Source organism: Mustela erminea, chromosome 6 (genome assembly GCF_009829155.1).
Source record: "Mustela erminea isolate mMusErm1 chromosome 6, mMusErm1.Pri, whole genome shotgun sequence".
Lineage (NCBI taxonomy): Eukaryota > Metazoa > Chordata > Mammalia > Carnivora > Mustelidae > Mustela > Mustela erminea.
In genome coordinates, this window is record NC_045619.1 from 107,390,506 (window position 1) to 107,408,031 (window position 17,526).

The window sequence follows — 17,526 nt, forward strand, 5'->3', positions numbered from 1 at the left end:
CGGGGGAGGAGAGCTGTGCTGTGTTGGGGGCAGAGGCAAGCGAAGTCAGAAGGAAGCAGCTCCAACAGGGGAGCCAAGGTTATGGTCCTGTTTGGCCATGAACTGGCCATCCTTGGGCAGGGGGAAACTTGTCTCTGGTCCCTGAGACTACTGTCCTCAGCAGTAATATGAGAGCTTGACTATGATCTCACAAGATCCTTTCTCGTGCTCAAATTTGTAGCCAGTAAGTGCCCTTGGCCAAGGTCACAGAGTGCCTTTGAGAGAAGCAAGTAGGACCACCCCCAGGGTTCTCAAAGGGACACTCAGAAAAGGTACATAACCTGCCCAGCGCCTCAGAACTAGTCAATGGCAGAGCCAAAAATGGGACGGCAAATCCATCCATCCACAATGCAGGGCATCCTTGTCCTGGGCATGGAGGGGACCTGTCTCTGGGTGGTAGCGAAGGAGGGAAATGGTGGCCTTTCTACACCCAGGACCACTGGCCACCTTTGCTACTGATCTCCCTTGAATTTCCTTCTTTTTTTTTTTAAAGATTTTATTTATTTATTTGACAGAGAGAAATCACGAGTAGACGGAGAGGCAGGCAGAGAGAGAGAGGGAAGCAGGCCCCCTGCTGAGCAGAGAGCCCGATGGGGGACTCGATCCCAGGCCCCTAAGATCATGACCTGAGCTGAAGGCAGCGGCTTAACCCACTGAGCCACCCAGGTGCCCCTTGAATTTCCTCCTTAACTGAAAAGACCCAAAAGGAACAAGGGAGCTGGATGCCGAGGCTGGAGGGAACCACATTCAGTTCAAATCTTTCATTTGACAGAGGTGGCTGATGGGACCTGGCTTTAGTGACACACAGCAAGTTAATGACAGTACCAGGCCCAGAACACGGCCTCCTGGCCTTAGGGCTGCTTGTCTGCAGTCTGGTTTCTTTGAGGTTTAGTCTCAGGCTGGAGCTAATGGCGTGGCTGAACCAGGGGATCTCTGGGGATACACGTGGTGATCATTTGTCCCCAGGATGGTACAAGGTCTAGCCTATGGTGTGGTGTGTTTATTCATAGCTCACTGACCATAGGGTGACACTGAAGAGGAGAGGGGACTTGGATCTGTGGAATCAGTGGCCTTTAGGCCAGAAAAGACCTCTGCTCACCACAGAATCTTTCCGAGAGGTTCTGTGGGCTTGAGCAGAAGTGGGATTATCATGGAGATCCCATTCTTTAATTTTCTCCCGCTGGAGCGGAATGTGATGGGATAAAGGAAGGTACCCCCCCATCTGAGTAACCCCCCAAATCAGAGGCAGTCCCTACTGGCTTACCAGTTGCCTTAGGTCCTCAAGCGTAGAATGGCCGCAGAAATACGAGGTCGCTGCCTCAGGAACTGCAAAGAGCTCCTCAAATGTGAGGCATTCTTTTTTATCATGTCTAATCATCTTACTTTATAAATAAGAGAAACTGACATCCAGAGAGGGGAAAGAGCACTGGAGCGGGTTCATAGCAAAGCTTGAGGTAGAGCCCAGGTCTGCCGGGCCTCGTTCTCTCTTCTGCATGCCCTGGCTGTTGGCGTTCACGCAGGGCATCCAGGCCTGGGCAGTGGGGGGAAGTGGGGAGCAGTCCCCTCAGCAGCCAGTTCAGTCCATTAAACCAGGTGAATAGCTTCAGGTCCCAGTGCGAAGCAGCTGCTGCCTCCCTCAGGCTCTCCAGGAGGAAGTGAGGGCTGGAGCAGGTGGAGAGCCTCCCTGGGCTCCTGAGAGACCCATCTGGGAAACACTGGCAGACACATAGCCTCCTCTGCCCGGGGCAGAGGAGGGTGGTGGGAAGTTTTTGGGAGAGTCTTTGCTGGGACCCACAGACCATAGGAAGGCTGTGGGGTGCTTTGCTCATGCCCTGGGACAGAATTCACAGTCAGCCCCTGAGAGATGGTTAGTCTGGGCCCAGGGGACCCAGATGCCCTCTTTCTTGTGACTGGCCCTGCTCTGCAGTCATCAGCTCCAGGAGGGAATCTCGGTTTGGGGACAGACGTGCTATATCTTCTCCTTTCCCTGAGCTCGGGCTAGCCTGTCCACAGGACCGTCCTGCCCCCTGCCTCCCAGGGCTGTGTTCAGTTTGGGCCAATGGGAAAGCATGGTTCTGCCTCTGAATGGATTCTGAAAAACAGCCCAAGTAAGAAGAAACGAACTTCTTCGAATTTCAGTTTCCTCCACCAATAAAACTGGGGATACTTTGCAGGATGTTGGGGCGGGGGGGAGAATGAAATAATGTACTAAGTGCGAAGAAAATTGTCTGGCACAGAGGAAGAACTTAACAGGTGCTATCTGCTAGTATTAGTGTTATTACTATGACTACTATTATTATTAACTCCAGCCAGGATTTCCTCATTCAATCTCTATTCCAACCAGTCGAGCAAGTTGGACAACTGGTTTCCTCTCTTCTACTCTCTACAGATGAGTTATTAATCATCTTAGTTATGACTAAGTCTTACTGATTTAGTTTCCTAAATATTTCTTATAACTGTCCCTACTTTTTAAAAGAATCTCAACTCCCCCTGTCTTGGATTAAGTTATCACCCTTTCCCACCTGGGCCAAGGTCACGGCTCCCACTGGCATCTCCATTGCTCAGCCTGTCTTTCCTGCATCCCCACCCCCTCTCCTTATCTGCCAGGGATGGCCATAGCACTTCCTGCCCAAATCGCTGAGACTCCCTAGTGTCCACAGTCTGGCCTGGGCTCTCTCCAGCCACATCTCTCCAGCTCTTCATGGAAATTCCAGCAACACCAAGTGGTGGTCTCCCTCCTTCCGTCCCATCCAGTTATGCTCCATTGCGCCTTCTTGCCTTTATATCTTACACCCTCTCTTTGTGCCCTGAACACCTCCCACTTTGTCAGCCCTCACCTGTCCTTTGTGAGCTGGCTCCGGCTGGAGGCCTTCTCCCATGTGCTTTAGGCAGGCTGGAAAAGCCCGTGCTGTCAGCGGCTACCCTGACCATAGCTTGTAACTCGTCTCCCCCTACGTGGACTGTGAGGTCCCTCGTGGCAGGGATCTTGGATTTTATTCGCCTTTGTCTCCCCACACAGAGAGCTCAGTCCATGTTTACTGAGTGAATGAATGCAAGTGTGCATGAATGAAATGGCCCCAAAGTTGGCAGGTGGAAAAGAGTTTGGGGAAGAGGAGCTCATCTCTAAAGGATAAGGCGGATGGGCTTGCTTTCTGGATTTATGAACCTGAATGAGGCATGTTCCTCAGACACCTTCCAGGGAAAGAAGTCTTTAAGAGGGAATGGAAAGCACTGGGGAGGATGAATGTTTTCCAGGCATCCAAAATTAGGAGTAGCTGTCTTTTTAGCTGCCGTTACTGTGTTTGACCTGGGAACGACAGAGGCATCTGACAGGTGATGGGCATTCACATGTAGGCTGGGCATTTCCCCATGGAACAGAGCCCCCCCCCCCAATCTTATCAGGGTCTGATATTTATGGATTTTCGGTCAAGTCACAGTTTCTCAGCCTCTGGGCACACTGGGTGAGCTACTATGCACACAGGAGAGAATAAAACTTAAGGAACTCATAACCCTGGGGAAGTGCTATGGGCAGGAATTACGAAAGCAGCAAAAAGAATTCTGGACAGACCTATGATGGAGCTGTAAACGGCCACCAAGAGAAGCTGGGATCCACCTCATCTTTGAGGCTGCCGGAGTGAAGAGCAAGCGCCTCCCTTGGCCCGTTCCCTGGGGCCGCCACCCCACATTAGACGACACTGTGGTGCATGGATGGCTTGGACCCAAAGCGACACCTTCTGTGTTCCCATGACACACACACAGAACATCAATCTTCCCTCTCCCCTTACTCTCTTGGTTGAGGAAGGAGTCGGGAGGTGATGGGATTCGAATCTAGAACTATTTGGTTCCAACTCTATGTTCTTTGTACTTGGCCATATGGGATAAGCTGCTCATGGCAGCCTAAACGTTGGGAGCCATGTCGGCCTTTTGAGCCCTGGAGTTGCTTGTGCAGGCTCAAGCTGTGCTGAGAAAAGACATGGTTGGCTTTCCCTATCGGCCTGGCGGCAGGAAGGGAGAACCAGTCTCTCGGAGGAGCTAAATGCATCTTCCACAGAGCCATGTGTTGACCCAACTGGATGGGACCCCCAGCTTCCATCTTGGGGACACAGACAGTACGCAGTCTTCTAGACCAGTGGTCGTATTGTTGCTCAGCATCGCTAAGCTGGGAACACCCCCACCTCTCCTGAGCATCTGTTTCAGCTCCTGCTAACCTCCGTGGGATGTCCTTTCTACCTTGAGTTTCACTTGGGTAGTTAGTGCCTTCTGTCTTCGTCCGTAGACCTGTAGGAAAGTTCTCACATTTGGCTTATAACTGTGGGGTCTGCCCCCTTTCTCTTGCCTGGTTAGAACATTCTTTACGTCCTTCCTGATGTGCCCTTAGTTAACTTGCCTGGCTGCACAGTTTAGGCGGTGTGAGATGGCTCAGAGCCCCGGTGCCTTTCTGCACTGCCCGGCACCAGCAGCGCTCTGCTTTGCCACCTCCCCGCTAGTGTTTTAAGACCACAGTCTGCACACGCAGTTTTTATTTGTGTACTTTTCTCAAGGCTCTAAGTTGTTGGAAGGCATTACTCATAACTCAATTTGGTGAATATCTATCTAGATACTCAAGGTTGAGTTAAATATACCAAGTATTTGTAACTGCCTCTCTCACTATCCTAATTATAAGAGGGAGGGGGATGCCAAGCCTTTGAAACCTGAAACCAAGGATTCAGCAAAATGCTGGGGAGACCCACCCATCTGTGCATCCCAGCAACTTTACATGTTGAAGTGTTGCTACAACCTGCTGGCTGCAAATGATAAATTTAGCCCGAAAGATGGCTCAACGTTCCAAAGCCTAGGAAGCAAGCTGATTGCTTTGCAAAGGGAGAAGGAGGCACGTGTCTGAACAGAGCAGGAGCTGGTCAGGACCAGAGCTGGGAGGAGCGAGCTGCCATTCTGTCCAAGGTCTGGAGACGGGGGTCCTAACACTGCACCCTCTGCCTCTACCCTCTCCCAGCCCTGCCCCGCCCCGCCCCAGCCCTGCCCACCAATGCCCGGCAGAACAAAGAACTGTCTTCACAGTTCAATCTGAGCTCCTCTCTCTGCCTGCCTTTGTACTGACATTGGACCCAAGCACAACCTGGTAGGTAGAGGTCTTTAATGTGACACCTCCCATATGTATATTACACACCCAGGGGCGTAGGCTCTAACCTGTGTCAATTGTTGGTTTTAACACCCGAGAGAACTGAAGAGGGCTAATGCTCTCCAATAGTTGGGGTGTCTTTAGGAGGACAAGCACCTTCTTTTCTGATTAGCACACTTCTGCAAAAGGAAGCAGTTAGAGTCCTGTCTGCTAGGGCATGAGAAACACATGTGGGCTAAGAGTGTTAAGGGAAGGATGAACTTACCAGAGGCAAACAACGTGGGCCTTTATGGGAGACCCTTCTGCCTGGGAATTTTTTTGCCTTGGGCCTATACCTTCTGAAAGGGCTGGAAGAAGCCAGGTGTGGGTCTATCAGCTGGATGGCATACGGAGACTAGGAAATTCTTAAAGATGCTGACAAAGTTTTCCCTCACTCTGCATTACCTCTGTGCCTGACCTTCTAAATGGGGAAAGTGAGCAATGGGTGTCCTTTCAGAAGTTAAGGGGCTATAAATGCTATTAACAGCCCCACCTTCTCTGGCTTTACAGTTAAGATGGCTCTCTATCCGTGAATGCAGGGGCAGGAACAATACTATCGTGCGTTACACTGACATCTTTGTCTTAGAGAGCTCATGGCATTTCCCTTGGGAGGAAGGGGCAGGTGTTACTGTTTTCATGTTATTGATAAAGATGAAGGAGAGAAGAGAGTCAAGTGACCACAGGTAAGTAAGCGGCAACATAAGACTTCATACTAAGTGCGCAGTGGATGACAAATGATGGCAGACCAACCTCCCTCCAGCAGCTACAGGCCTCATCCTGATGGCCCGGAGACTGGGACCCAGCAAAAGACACAGAGGGGGCAGGAGGGAATTCATGACTTCTAGAGTTTGTGGCACAGAGGAACTGTTTTCCATAAACTGCTCCCATGAAAACATAGCATCTCAGAGATGGTCACTTGTGCAGGAACTGAGGGCAAGTCTGTCTGACAAAGGCTGTGTGTTCTGTCTCCTGTACCAGGCAGAACTGGCTTCCAGAACTTCTACAAGATTCACATCCATGGCATTGGATGACACTGGCTTTAGGAAAATTATCTCAGGGTTCCATCTGAAATTGGATTAAAACTGTTGCCAGGGAGCCAGTGACCCCAGGAGAGGCATCCGTGATCGTCTCAGAATTTGAGGTGTAGAGTGGGGAAAAGAAAAGTTATCTATGAAATCTATTGGAGGTGCCCGAATTTGGTCGATAATCCTTTTTATCTCTTTCTTGGACTCTTTAGAGAAAACTCTTTGTACAAAGCAGTTCTCTTCTGCTTTGCCACAGAGAAGGAACAAGCACTCAATCACCAGGCATCATTTCAAAGGGTGACTTAGTCTTTGGTTGAAATGAATTGGGCCTGTCACTTTTAAAGTGATTCATTCCAGTAAAGGATGGAGAATTTATTACTTTTCAAAACAGATCACTGTGGTGTTGACCTAAAAAGGTGCGAGTGAAGCCTGCAGTGCGGGTCTGACCATGCCGGGCCCAGGCTCTTCCTTCTGTCACACAGCACGGTGTGCCTTTTCACAGGAGGTACCGCAGCTGAGGTCTCTATTCTATTTATTTGAGGCTGAGGTTAAAAAAAATAAATAAATATTTCAGAAAGTAGATACTTTCTACTCCCAGATAGCTTAACAACATTTAAAATGGAATTCGTTTCTCCCTAGTTCGAGAAGCAACTCTCAACATGTAATTACGATCAAAGAAATTTTTTTTAAAGAAAAGGTTGGCAAGCAGTTAAGTGTATCATTGATTTTGTTCCAATTTTAGTATGTGTGTTGCAGAAGCGAGCAGCATCACCGATTTCGGGATAACAGATCCATGTGTGTGTCTCTCTTTTCCCCATTCTCCTTTTAAGAACGTGGAGATATTACACGTGCAATTATTAATTTCAAGTATTTGGTTAGAGCATCACATGGGTTTATGTCTGTGTGAGATGATGTAGGAGAGGTAAAAAAAAAAAAAAAAAAGTCCCTTCCTAAACGTAAGAGGGTAACAGTAGACTCCTCGGCCTAGTGGACAGCACATCATGAAGGGTCAGTGAGAGTCCAATCCTTTCCCGCCCACCTTTTCTACTTAGAAGAGAAAGCACGCTCCCGAGGGAGGTGTGGGAGGTGGTATTCTGAGGAACACAGCTGATGGTGTGCCCACAGAAGGGCCAAAGCTTAAAGCCCCAGTCAAAAGCTGTGAGGAAACCTACTTTTTTCCATGCCTCCTGGGTGACCCATAAAATGAGAATAAAACCTGTTTGCTGTGCAGTAAGCTAGAGACTTTTTATGCTCTAAGAATAAAAAGGGCTATAGAAATGCAAAGCTTTATTTATTACTAATACTCAGCAGGGACTAATTCCCATATGGACATTTTGGGGCCTGAACAACTTGGCAAGGGCTCTTCTGCCTCCCTCCAAGATTAAGATCCTCATCTCTGGGAACATCAAAATCAATCTGCTATGATAGCTTGAAGAGTCCTTATCCATCAGGCCCTAAACAATCTACTATCTCTCTTCAGAGGCAAAGAAAAAGCTTTAAAATCTTCTGTGACCTTCCTCTAGTCATGTTTTGCTGAAAATGACAAAATGTTCATTGGGAATCACAGGCAGGCATATATTCTGCTGTTGGGTCCAAAAAACAAAACAAAACAAAACAAAACAGGAGCTGGGATAAATGAAGTGTTACAGGAAATCTGGGCCACTTGTGGACTCCTAGAACAACTATCCTCTAGAAAGTAGCTATAAATACCTTTGGAAATAATTTCCCTTCAAAGGCCCGGGGAAAACATGCCAACTGGATTTTTACAAATGAAAGGTTTACTTTGTCTGGTAAAAGAAAACCTTTTACTTCAAAGGCTGAAAGGCCTAGGCAGGGCTGGGTAGGTTAGTCTGTGGGGTGACACTGCCACCTGGTGGCTGGCATCCACGATGGCACGAGGAGCTCAGCAACAGGGAAACCACTGTTCAAAGAATAACCAGAGCTATTAATAAAAAAGAAACTGAGTTTCCAGAACAGCCCTTCCTACTGAGAGGCTAATTCTTGTAAAAGTGGCCCCATACATGCAAGGAAAAAATAATTTAATCTTGGAATTTACTGTGTGATATGAGCAAAAGACTTTGTCTCTCCACTGGATTCTTAGTACCAACTCTACTGAAAGATGTGTTAAAACACACACACACACACATTTCGACTGAAGAAAATTCTGAAACATTTTACTTCATATTATATATACTTTTTTTTTTTTTTTTTAAAAAAGGCAGAAACATTTAGGGTCACAACCATTGACGCGAAAAAAACTTTGAGCCACAGGACCTTGAAAATCAGTCTTAAAATGTTTTGCTTTACATCGTCTTTTTCATGGCTGCTTGAGTCATGCTGAAGAGATAAGCTTCATAGATGATATTTAAGAAGTTGTCATCGTTCTGGAAAACAAAATCAAAAGACCCAAGGGAATGTGATTTGCTTGGCAGAAACCAAAGTAGCTGAACTGCTGTGCTGACACTAGGATGCTCATCTCTACCAGTCTGCTCCAACAGCTGGCAGTTCTTCACTGCATATGGGAATCTTTTTTTTTTTTTTTTTAAGATTTTATCTTTTCCTTTGAACGAGAGGGAGAGAATGAGCGGAGGAGAGCGGCAGAGGGAGATGGAGAAGCAGACTCCCTGCTGAGCCACGAGCGTGACCTGGGGCTCAATCCCATGAGATCATGAGCTGAAGGCAGACGCTTAACCATCTGAGCCACCGAGGCACCCTGCATATGTGAGTGTTAAGTGCAAATGGAGGCAAGGGCCGGAGTCAGCCGCTGGTTTCCAAGGATCAATCTGGGAAGCAGCAAGGGCTCATTACATACAGTCCAGATGGGCAGCCCAGCCACATGGCAGAATGGAATGAGGTTCACTCAAGAAAAGCCTGGGTCTGTTGTGTGAAAAGAAGGCTGGATTGGGAGGCAATGATCCAGATCAAGGGTTCTCGAAGTTTGATTAGCAGATTGCTGGTGCTTCTTAAAGGTCCCCCGAAGTCTCCCACAAAGTGTATACTTTGCTCTTGGCATTAGTTAAGATTTACTTGCAATATGCCACATTTATCTCATCAAAACCTGCATAATTCTCCCATCAGTTACAGAAAGTTTTTGGAGTTGGCAAGTGGGCAGCCGTGAGACTGGTAGGCTCTGGGTTCCTCTGCCTGGCTAAGGGCTGAGGGAGAATCATGGGTCTAAACAGTGGGGCTCTTGGTTTTTAATTCTAGAGACTTCTCCCTCCCACTCAAATCCTTTAAAGCTTTAGCAATTCACCCACATTTCACATTCCCCCTTCATTCCCTTTTAGCACCCCACGCACAGAGCTAGCATTATTCTCATGCAATGAAACAGAGCAATGTTATCCCAGTTTTTCCTTATCCCACCAAGTCCCTGTGCGTGAGACTGTGTCCTATCGACAGGCGAAAGCTAAAAACAGACTGCGTGAGTGACTTCAAGAGTTCATCAGGAAGACGATGTCTACAACACGGGGCAAAGTAAAGTGTATGCAGAGAGCGGAGGGAACATAAATGTAATTTTCCACCTAGCAATAGACAGGGCCTGCTCTAGACTTTCAGAGTCTTGGCTCCTATACAAAGATCTATGGAACCATGTTTTTTAAATGGAATGAACCAGAAAAATGTGAAACTTTTCAATTCAAATTTAAGGTTTTTTTTCTTTATTGCTCATGAGAAAAAGAAGCAGCAGCAGCAGCAGCAGCAGCATCTTAAAGATGTCCTAAGTCCTTACAAACTTACCAGGAATGGCTGACTAGGTGGGAAATACGTTTATACCAATATTTGTTCGTGCATTAGTATGGCCTCGCATGTGTGGTTGATCTTTATCGGACTGCTAGTCTACTTTAACACTCAGACGCTCGTTTCTAGCCCCCGTGCCTTCCCTTCTCTCTAAAACACGTGACCTTTAAATAGTTTTTTAATAACAGAGACCAGTCTTTTCAACTAGAATGAGACAACTACAAAGTGCTAGGCAGCCCTCCGGAAGTCTGCTGAAGCGTAAGCAAAGTACCACAAAAGGTTTCTTAAAGACTGTATCAAAAAGACACCTAACTGATCACCGAGGGGCCTGAAGCCTGTCTGGGTGAAGGTGCCCCACTTTTCAAGCCCTCGCGTATATTTTCCGGGCATGCTTCACCTGGTGGACGGCTGACCGGTCTCCTCCTGGGGGCCCGCCCCTCCCACCCCCATCACTACTGCCGCCCCCAGGTTCTGTGCCAGGGAAGGAATATTCTGCAGCCAGACTGGGGTTGAATCCTAGCTCTGCTGTTTACTAGCTGTGACCTCAGGCCCGTCCCTTAGCCTCAGTTTCTTTGTCTCTACAACAGAAGAAAAGTAGGGTTGTTGTACAAGGATTAAATGCATTAATGTAGGTGAAGCCTGGGCACAGAGCTCTCCGAAAGTGTCAGCGGTTATGTGGTGAAGACCTCACAGGGCCGAGCCAGGCACATGGCTCACAGAGAAGTCCCGGCCCTCCATCCTGTCCTCATTAGTAGGTTTCAGAATTATTTGTAAAATATGCCCTTTGGAATCCCAGCCACCACTCGCTGCCCCCCTGCACCCTCCTCCTCAGCAGTCCGTGGGAGCCTGCCCCCGCCCCCTGAAATGCCCACTGCTTGCCCCACATGAATTTGACCTCTACTGCCTGCCGGCGAGCTGTCTGCGCACCATGGGGCACCTGTTCATGACACAGCACGAATTTCTTTCTTTTCTGGCAGGTGACAGTTTGGAGGACTCAGTCAATCCTCCATCCTATGAAATACTTGATGTTGGGAGAAGCCCAAAGCCACGGCCAGTTAACCAGGCCCAGAAGCCATGCGGTTTAGGTTGAACTGTCACGCGGTCTCTTTATTCTCAGGGAGGACTAAGCAGGCATTAGCTAACTGACACTTTCTCTCCCTGTGGCAGCCCCCCAGTGGGCAGTGCTGGTAAAGGAAAGAAAGGAGAGAACGTGGCCCTCCTACCTGAATGAGGTACAGCAGTGCTTCCTGGAGCTGGAGCTTGGTGAGTGGGCTGCTGGTGACCACGGGGGGCTCCGGGGCCGGCAAAGGCAGGAGGAGGTTAGTGGAAGCGGCAGCAGTTTCTTGGCTTCCCAGGGGCAAGAGCCCGGCGTCTCTCTCCTTCGGTGGGGCGCAGGTGGGTTGTGTGAACACCATGGGGGACATGAGCAGAGAAGGAGCCCGTGTGGCGGGGACACGCGGAGGCGAGGTGGCCTGCTCACGGCAAATACACACAGAGGGCAGCAGTAAGTACCGGCTCATCAAGATCAAAGGGAGAGGGGGAGTGAGGTCCCTGGCTGGCAAGCGTGGAGATAAGTGGGTCTCAAGAGTAATCGTTGCCACTCCACCGGGGGAGGGAGGGATAGGGGCAAAGCCTGCAGGAGCCTGATTCCTGGTCGGATCTCAACACAGGCTCCTTTGTCATCATTACAAAGCAGCTCAGGTGGTCTGTGCTGCCCCCGTGGCACAGGAAGCTCGCCCCCTGAGTGAGAGTTTATCTTTCTGGTTTCTTACCATCGCTTGGCAGCCTGCATTTAAGTCTCCTGGCCTTTTCCCTGGTTGTCCCTAGTCTGACCTCAAGCTCCAGCAAACCCCTGGGAGTTGCTGCACTTGCTGGGGGCACACACACATTTCCTCCACGTGGAGGATGCTTCCCAGCCTCTCCGCCTGCTGGCTCACTTCTCCCTGGGAGGCAGGCACGCTGACCAGTGTTCACCACTCCTGTGTCCCTTCCTGAGAGGACGTGCCCGCTTGTGGACAGCATACACTGCTGGTGTCTCCAGCTCAAGTATTGGGGTCCAGGAGGGCTGGTTGTGCTCGGCACTGCCAGTGACTTGTCTGTCCCCGAGAGCATGTCTAAAAATCTAAAACCAAGTTTCCAGTAGCTTTTCCCGTTATGCAAGTGACATTTTGCTCTTCATCTGACTCCTACCGCTAGCTCTCATGTGCTTTTAATGCAGGTGAGAAAAAAGAATGTTACTTATCAGCCTTCTAATGCCCCCAAAAGAACTCACGAGAAGGGGGCCATAAAGGCCCGCAGTCTAGAAGCTCCTGTGATTTCACCTCCTCGTTATGTTTGTGGTCAGAAAGAAGCTTGGAGGAAGGTAGGTTGTTTGTTTCCTTTAACTGTCCCTATCTGCCATATGGAGCCAGGGAGCTAGCACGGATGCCGCCCCAGCGGGTCCCAGCACCCGCCCTGAGGAAGAGCACATGGTCCACACTTGGGTGCTCAAGAGAAAGGAGAATTGTGTCTGCAGAAGCCAATGTCAAAGTACTAACCCCAGCTTCCCTGTGTCCCAACTAGTGTCCTAGTTTTCCTAGTGTCCCATCCCGCCAAGAGAAAAAAAGCAGGTATGAAAGAGAGGGGACACCATGCAGCGAAACGAGGTTGTGGGCAGCTAACAACCATTCCTTTGTGACTGTAATAAATAAAGAACAAAATCACTTTGACTCGGGCTCTCACATACACAAAGACTTATGCTACATGCCCATCATCTTTGTTTTCAAAAAAGTGAAGGCTTGTTGAGGAACTGTTGTAAGCTACTTGCCAAAACATGACAAAAGGACCAAGGATGACATCTGTAATAAGCAGGGAGAATGTCTTAATTATTAAACCCAATGCCTTTTCAATGAATTTGTACCAATCCAAATGGGGAAAAAAAAAAATCAGTCAGATCTCCAAATGTTCCTCACAGGCCATCAAATAGCTGTGGTTTCATCGCTGTTTCAAGTTACTGATACATAGAGAGCCACCTTCCCTGAAGGACAGGGTGTTTCTAGAACTCACCGTATCTTCCCCTGACTGGCACTGTGTGTGTGTGTGTGGCGGTGGTAGGAGGGGGTGGAGGGTGAGTCAGATGGCAAACTTACTTACCCCTCTCTTGATCTTCATTAAGCTACAGTGGTGATAAAAATAAAAATAAAAATAGCCTGTACCTTTGAGGAGGTGATACGTTTTTCCTGTTGACTTCAAGCACCCCCACCCAGGACCATGTGCCTGCAGAAGGGGTGAGTACTTAAGCCTCATCACAAACGATGAGGTACATGCCCTCAGGTAGCACAATGCCCGGCATGTAGTAAGTGCTCAGAAATATTTACTGACTAAATAAATAAATAGTAATGATTTTAAAAGAAGAAGAAGAGGCCAGATGTCTGGCATCTCAAATGATTTCAACGCGGACGGGAAATGTTCACAGTCAAAGATTTGGGCGTTTTCTACACATCTCTGTTGTTTTCCGTGACTATGGGTTTGTTTCAGACCTTGTAACACTGTGAAGATTTAACTTGACAAAGAAAGTACCTCCTAAGGGAGGAAAGCCCCCAGATGGCTAAGCAAAGAAAGGGCTGTCTCTCCAGGAGGAACGTTATGGGGATAACAAGGTGCCAGATGTGGCTTGTGGTGCCCTGTCCTACACGGAAGCATCCCCAGAGCACTGAGGCTGATTCTAAGTCTCATCGAGACTTACGAAGTAAGTATTTATGAAGCGCTGGAGCAGTACAACCTCCTGCTCCTCCCCCTACCCGAGTATTTATGAAGCGCTAGAGCAGTACAACCTCCTGCGCCTCCCCCTACCCCCTCCTGAAGATATCTACCTGAAAAAGAGGAGTCTGCTTTTCTGTGCCAGCTGTCTTGTCCATCCAGGACTCCAGAGCTTTCCGTGTCCTGGAGCCCTGAGTTACCACAGGAAACTTGGCTGCCAAGGCTGGTCGGTTAGATGTGTGCAGCTGCTGCTCCTGCTGGACAATCTGAAGCTTCTTCAGTAACTCCTGAGGGGAGATCACTCCAGAACTGCTAGTCTGATTGCCAGAGTGGGTAAGCATGGGTCTTGGGTGTGTGGACGGCTCTTTGCCATGAACCTGGTGTCCTAGTGGCTGAGCTGGAAGGGAGCCATTGAAATACCCTGCCTGTGCCTGAGCCTGCCCCTTTATTGGGGCGCCAGGGGTGGCAGCGGGGAGGGTGGTGCTGAGGTTTGGGACAGCTGAGCTGGCAGGGGCTGCGGTGCTAGGCTCATACTTAGTTGCTGGCCTTGGGCCACTCTGAAGCTTCTCCAACAGGCTCTGAGTTCCGGAAGCACTTTGTACCCGCTGAGAAGTTCCAACACTATGTGTAGACCCTGGCTGCACAGGTCCCAGAAAAACTTCCCCAGCGGAATGGGTATTGCCATTTCTGCAGGGCCGGTTCTCAGGCAGCTCCGACAATGGGTGGAGGTCTGCACTCCGGACCATGAGTTTCTGAATGGCGGGACACAGCTGCTTCTCGAGGGTGGGCGAGTGTCTTCTGGGTTCCTCGTAGGAGAGGGAGCGTACGACCCCCTGCCTAACGGGAAGTGGCTCCTGGTGCTGCTGCTGCTGGTGGATGGTCGGTGGGGACCCCACGGTTTCCTGACAGGTGGATTTGTCCTGCTTCCCAAAGAGAGCTGTCAAAGACAAGTGTTGGGGCTCGGGGTCTAAGGTCTGGAAAAAATAAAAATGTCTGAAAATGGGTCTACGTACAATTTGTTATATGGTGGGCTAGGAAACATTACTAACCTGACTGAGCGTATCTTTATTTATATAGGATCAGTTACGGAGAATGAAAAACTTTATAATTCTAATCAATTTTACAATGTAAGACTTCCTTTCCAGGTAAAAAAATTTTCGCAGGCTTCTTCGCTCCCATCCCCCAGAGAGCAATTGTTTTTAGCACCTGCTCATGGATGAAATAGCCCTTGATGGGCCTGAGGTTCACAGACAGGGGGCCACGGTGGTGCAAAGCTCTAGATACTAAAATGGAAATAATCTCTTCAACAGGAAGTCTGCCTAACCCTGCAGAGTATAAGAAGATGTTGAGAACATACAGGAATATGGGGATGTCAGTAGCCTTTCGCAGAATTAGAGAAATTAAGGATAAGTCGTTTAAACTAACTTGATCCTTTCAGCCATACACCAGTAGCTTTAAAAAATCATCTTATGCATACATACAACCGTCCCTGATCTGAGTCAGTCATAAAGCTACCTCCTTCCTGCCCTATAGCCCTTCCTGCTCCTTCTGCTGCTCTCCATGTTGTTAGGCTAAGAAAACATGAGCTTCCTTCTAACATCAACATATTCCAGTTTCTTTATTAAAATAAAAAACTTCCATGGAAGGCAAATAATAAAAGCAAGCTAAGAGATAATTAGAAAAGACTTATCTTTTCAAAAATTCAATACAAGACTTTCATTAGCCAGTCTTTATGTCTTTCGGCTCTATGATCATTTTCAAAATTGATTTAAACGAATTCCTTTTTAAAAAAACCCCAAACCCTTAATAAGGAATAACTATGGGAAGTGGAAATAGCTGTACTACATTGACAATCAATAACAGGACTTGCAGATTAACAATTTTGTTATTGCTGCACTATTCTGCAAACTATCATAGACTCATACCAAAAAATGCTATCATTTTCATGTATTGAGCTGCAAATACAATGATAACTCAGCAAGTCTACAGAGGAGTTTTATATCACTCCTTAGAACCGGAATCCCTTTCTATACACACAGTGCCCAGCACTGTAGCCGGAACAGAGGAAGTGCTCAGAAATGTGTAACTGACTGTTGTTGCTTTGGCTGTCCTCCTCTCAGTGGCCTTGGGAAACCAACCACCTACCTAGGAAGAACGCAGGCCTGGCAGGTAATACTCCTGTCAGCTCTGACAGTGTTATGAGTACACTGTTTTTAAAAAACACATTTCCTCTGAGGAGTTCAAGTCCATAAGAGATGGGCACGGAATATGGCAGATGCCAACATTAAAAATATCAACCCCCTTCTAGGAAGAATACATTATTAAAATGAAAACAATCTCCAAGTTGAAATCTCTCTTTCTTGGATTTACCCTGAAGCACCTCTGCTTCACCGCTGGACAGCACCAGGTTCTCCCTTGACTATGCTCTGGGGAAAAGTTCTTTCACAATCCAGTAGGGAAACTGCAAATGGAAAGCAGAGGACTTCTTACCTGGCTGGGCCGAGGTATGCGCTGTTGCTGGTTTTCACTGGGCTTCACTGGAATTGGTTTGATGAGATTGGGGTTGTCATAGATGGCGGATGAACTGGTTATCTGTTTTGGCTCAGAACAGGTTTTACACTGAAATGGAAAAAAGCACCTCATTTTGGGTATAAAAGAAGCTCTCATCTTTTTAAAAGAACATAACTTCTCGCTCTTTCTTTTATCTAATTGGTAGCTATTTTTTGATAGACTTTCATGCGAAAAGGAAAATGACAATCTCCTCTGATATGAGGGATATAAATCAAGTTGCAGTTTAATTTTTCTTAGTTGCACAATTTTGGTGCCCTAAAATACTACCGATGGCATTAGCCCTAAGACTGAGAGGCTCAGAGATACTTGGATATTTGAAAGGCTAAAGATATGCTTCAGAAGCAATAGTTTAAAAATATCTAGTCTAATGCTTTTCAATGACAAACAGTGATAGAAACAATTCTTTAAATGCCACGTCTGGATTACAGTATGGTTTTATTCACCCATCAGCAGTTGATTTAAAATTGGAAGGTTGTATCACCAAAGCAACTGACCCGTTTTGTTTTACAAACCAAAAAAGTAAAGCTGACTCACACCACTGCCTTAAAAATTACTAACATCCTCTTTATTTAATAGTTGGCTTTTAACATAAACAGAATAATTCATAATAATCCGAATAAAGTAACTCTGAGCATTCTGAGCCACTCACTACAAATTAGAACTTCACAAAGAAAGAGAGGAGAGACAAGACCCATCATTTCAAATACTGAATCATTATCATACATTAATCTAACCAACCATACAATCGCTAAACACAGTAGGATTCATGACACAAAGAACGCAGTGATGACGGCAGTCATCTATCTGGTTAAAACACCAAATAAAACTGAATATAAAATCACTACCTTCTATTATATACTCTCCATAGCATTGCTAGTTTCAACCGTCAAGGACTCAGGTAAGAAAATATTTCACACTGTTCCTGACATGGAATGAGACATAAACATAATCTCAACCCCCAGGGACCCAGGGCTTCCAATGTGTTTCATAATTACTGGGTTGTATTTTCTAATTCAAGGATGTAGTAGCATGGGTCAATCACCACCAAGTTCACTTGGGCTTGTAAAGTTAATTGTACAAAAGACTAATCATTTTCTTCCAAGAATTCTATCAGTAATTTGGATATTTGGCACTAGATGAAGTGGGATGTGAAATTACTTTATGAGTCATAAAATGTTATATCTAATTCTTAGATGAATGCTGGTGGTTAATGGTATGGCTGCATGAACTAACTGGCCTGGCTTTCCAAGGCAATAACCA

The 17,526-nt window shown here is 47.3% G+C and overlaps 1 protein-coding gene across 2 annotated transcripts in view; it reads right to left on the reverse strand.

Moving 5' to 3' along the window:
* Window positions 1-8,389: 8,389 nt before the first annotated feature.
* Window positions 8,390-17,526, reverse strand: part of DCP1B (decapping mRNA 1B) — a 55,023-nt gene continuing 45,886 nt past the window's right edge. Inside the window, exons 6-9 of one of the 2 annotated variants that reach the window (XM_032350008.1) lie at window positions 16,186-16,314; window positions 13,809-14,669; window positions 11,181-11,429; window positions 8,390-8,606 (exon numbers count right to left, since the gene is read on the reverse strand). In XM_032350008.1, the coding sequence (XP_032205899.1) occupies window positions 8,526-8,606; window positions 11,181-11,429; window positions 13,809-14,669; window positions 16,186-16,314 (1,320 nt within the window). In that variant the 3' untranslated portion in view covers window positions 8,390-8,525. The other variant, XM_032350009.1, reaches the window with a different exon arrangement.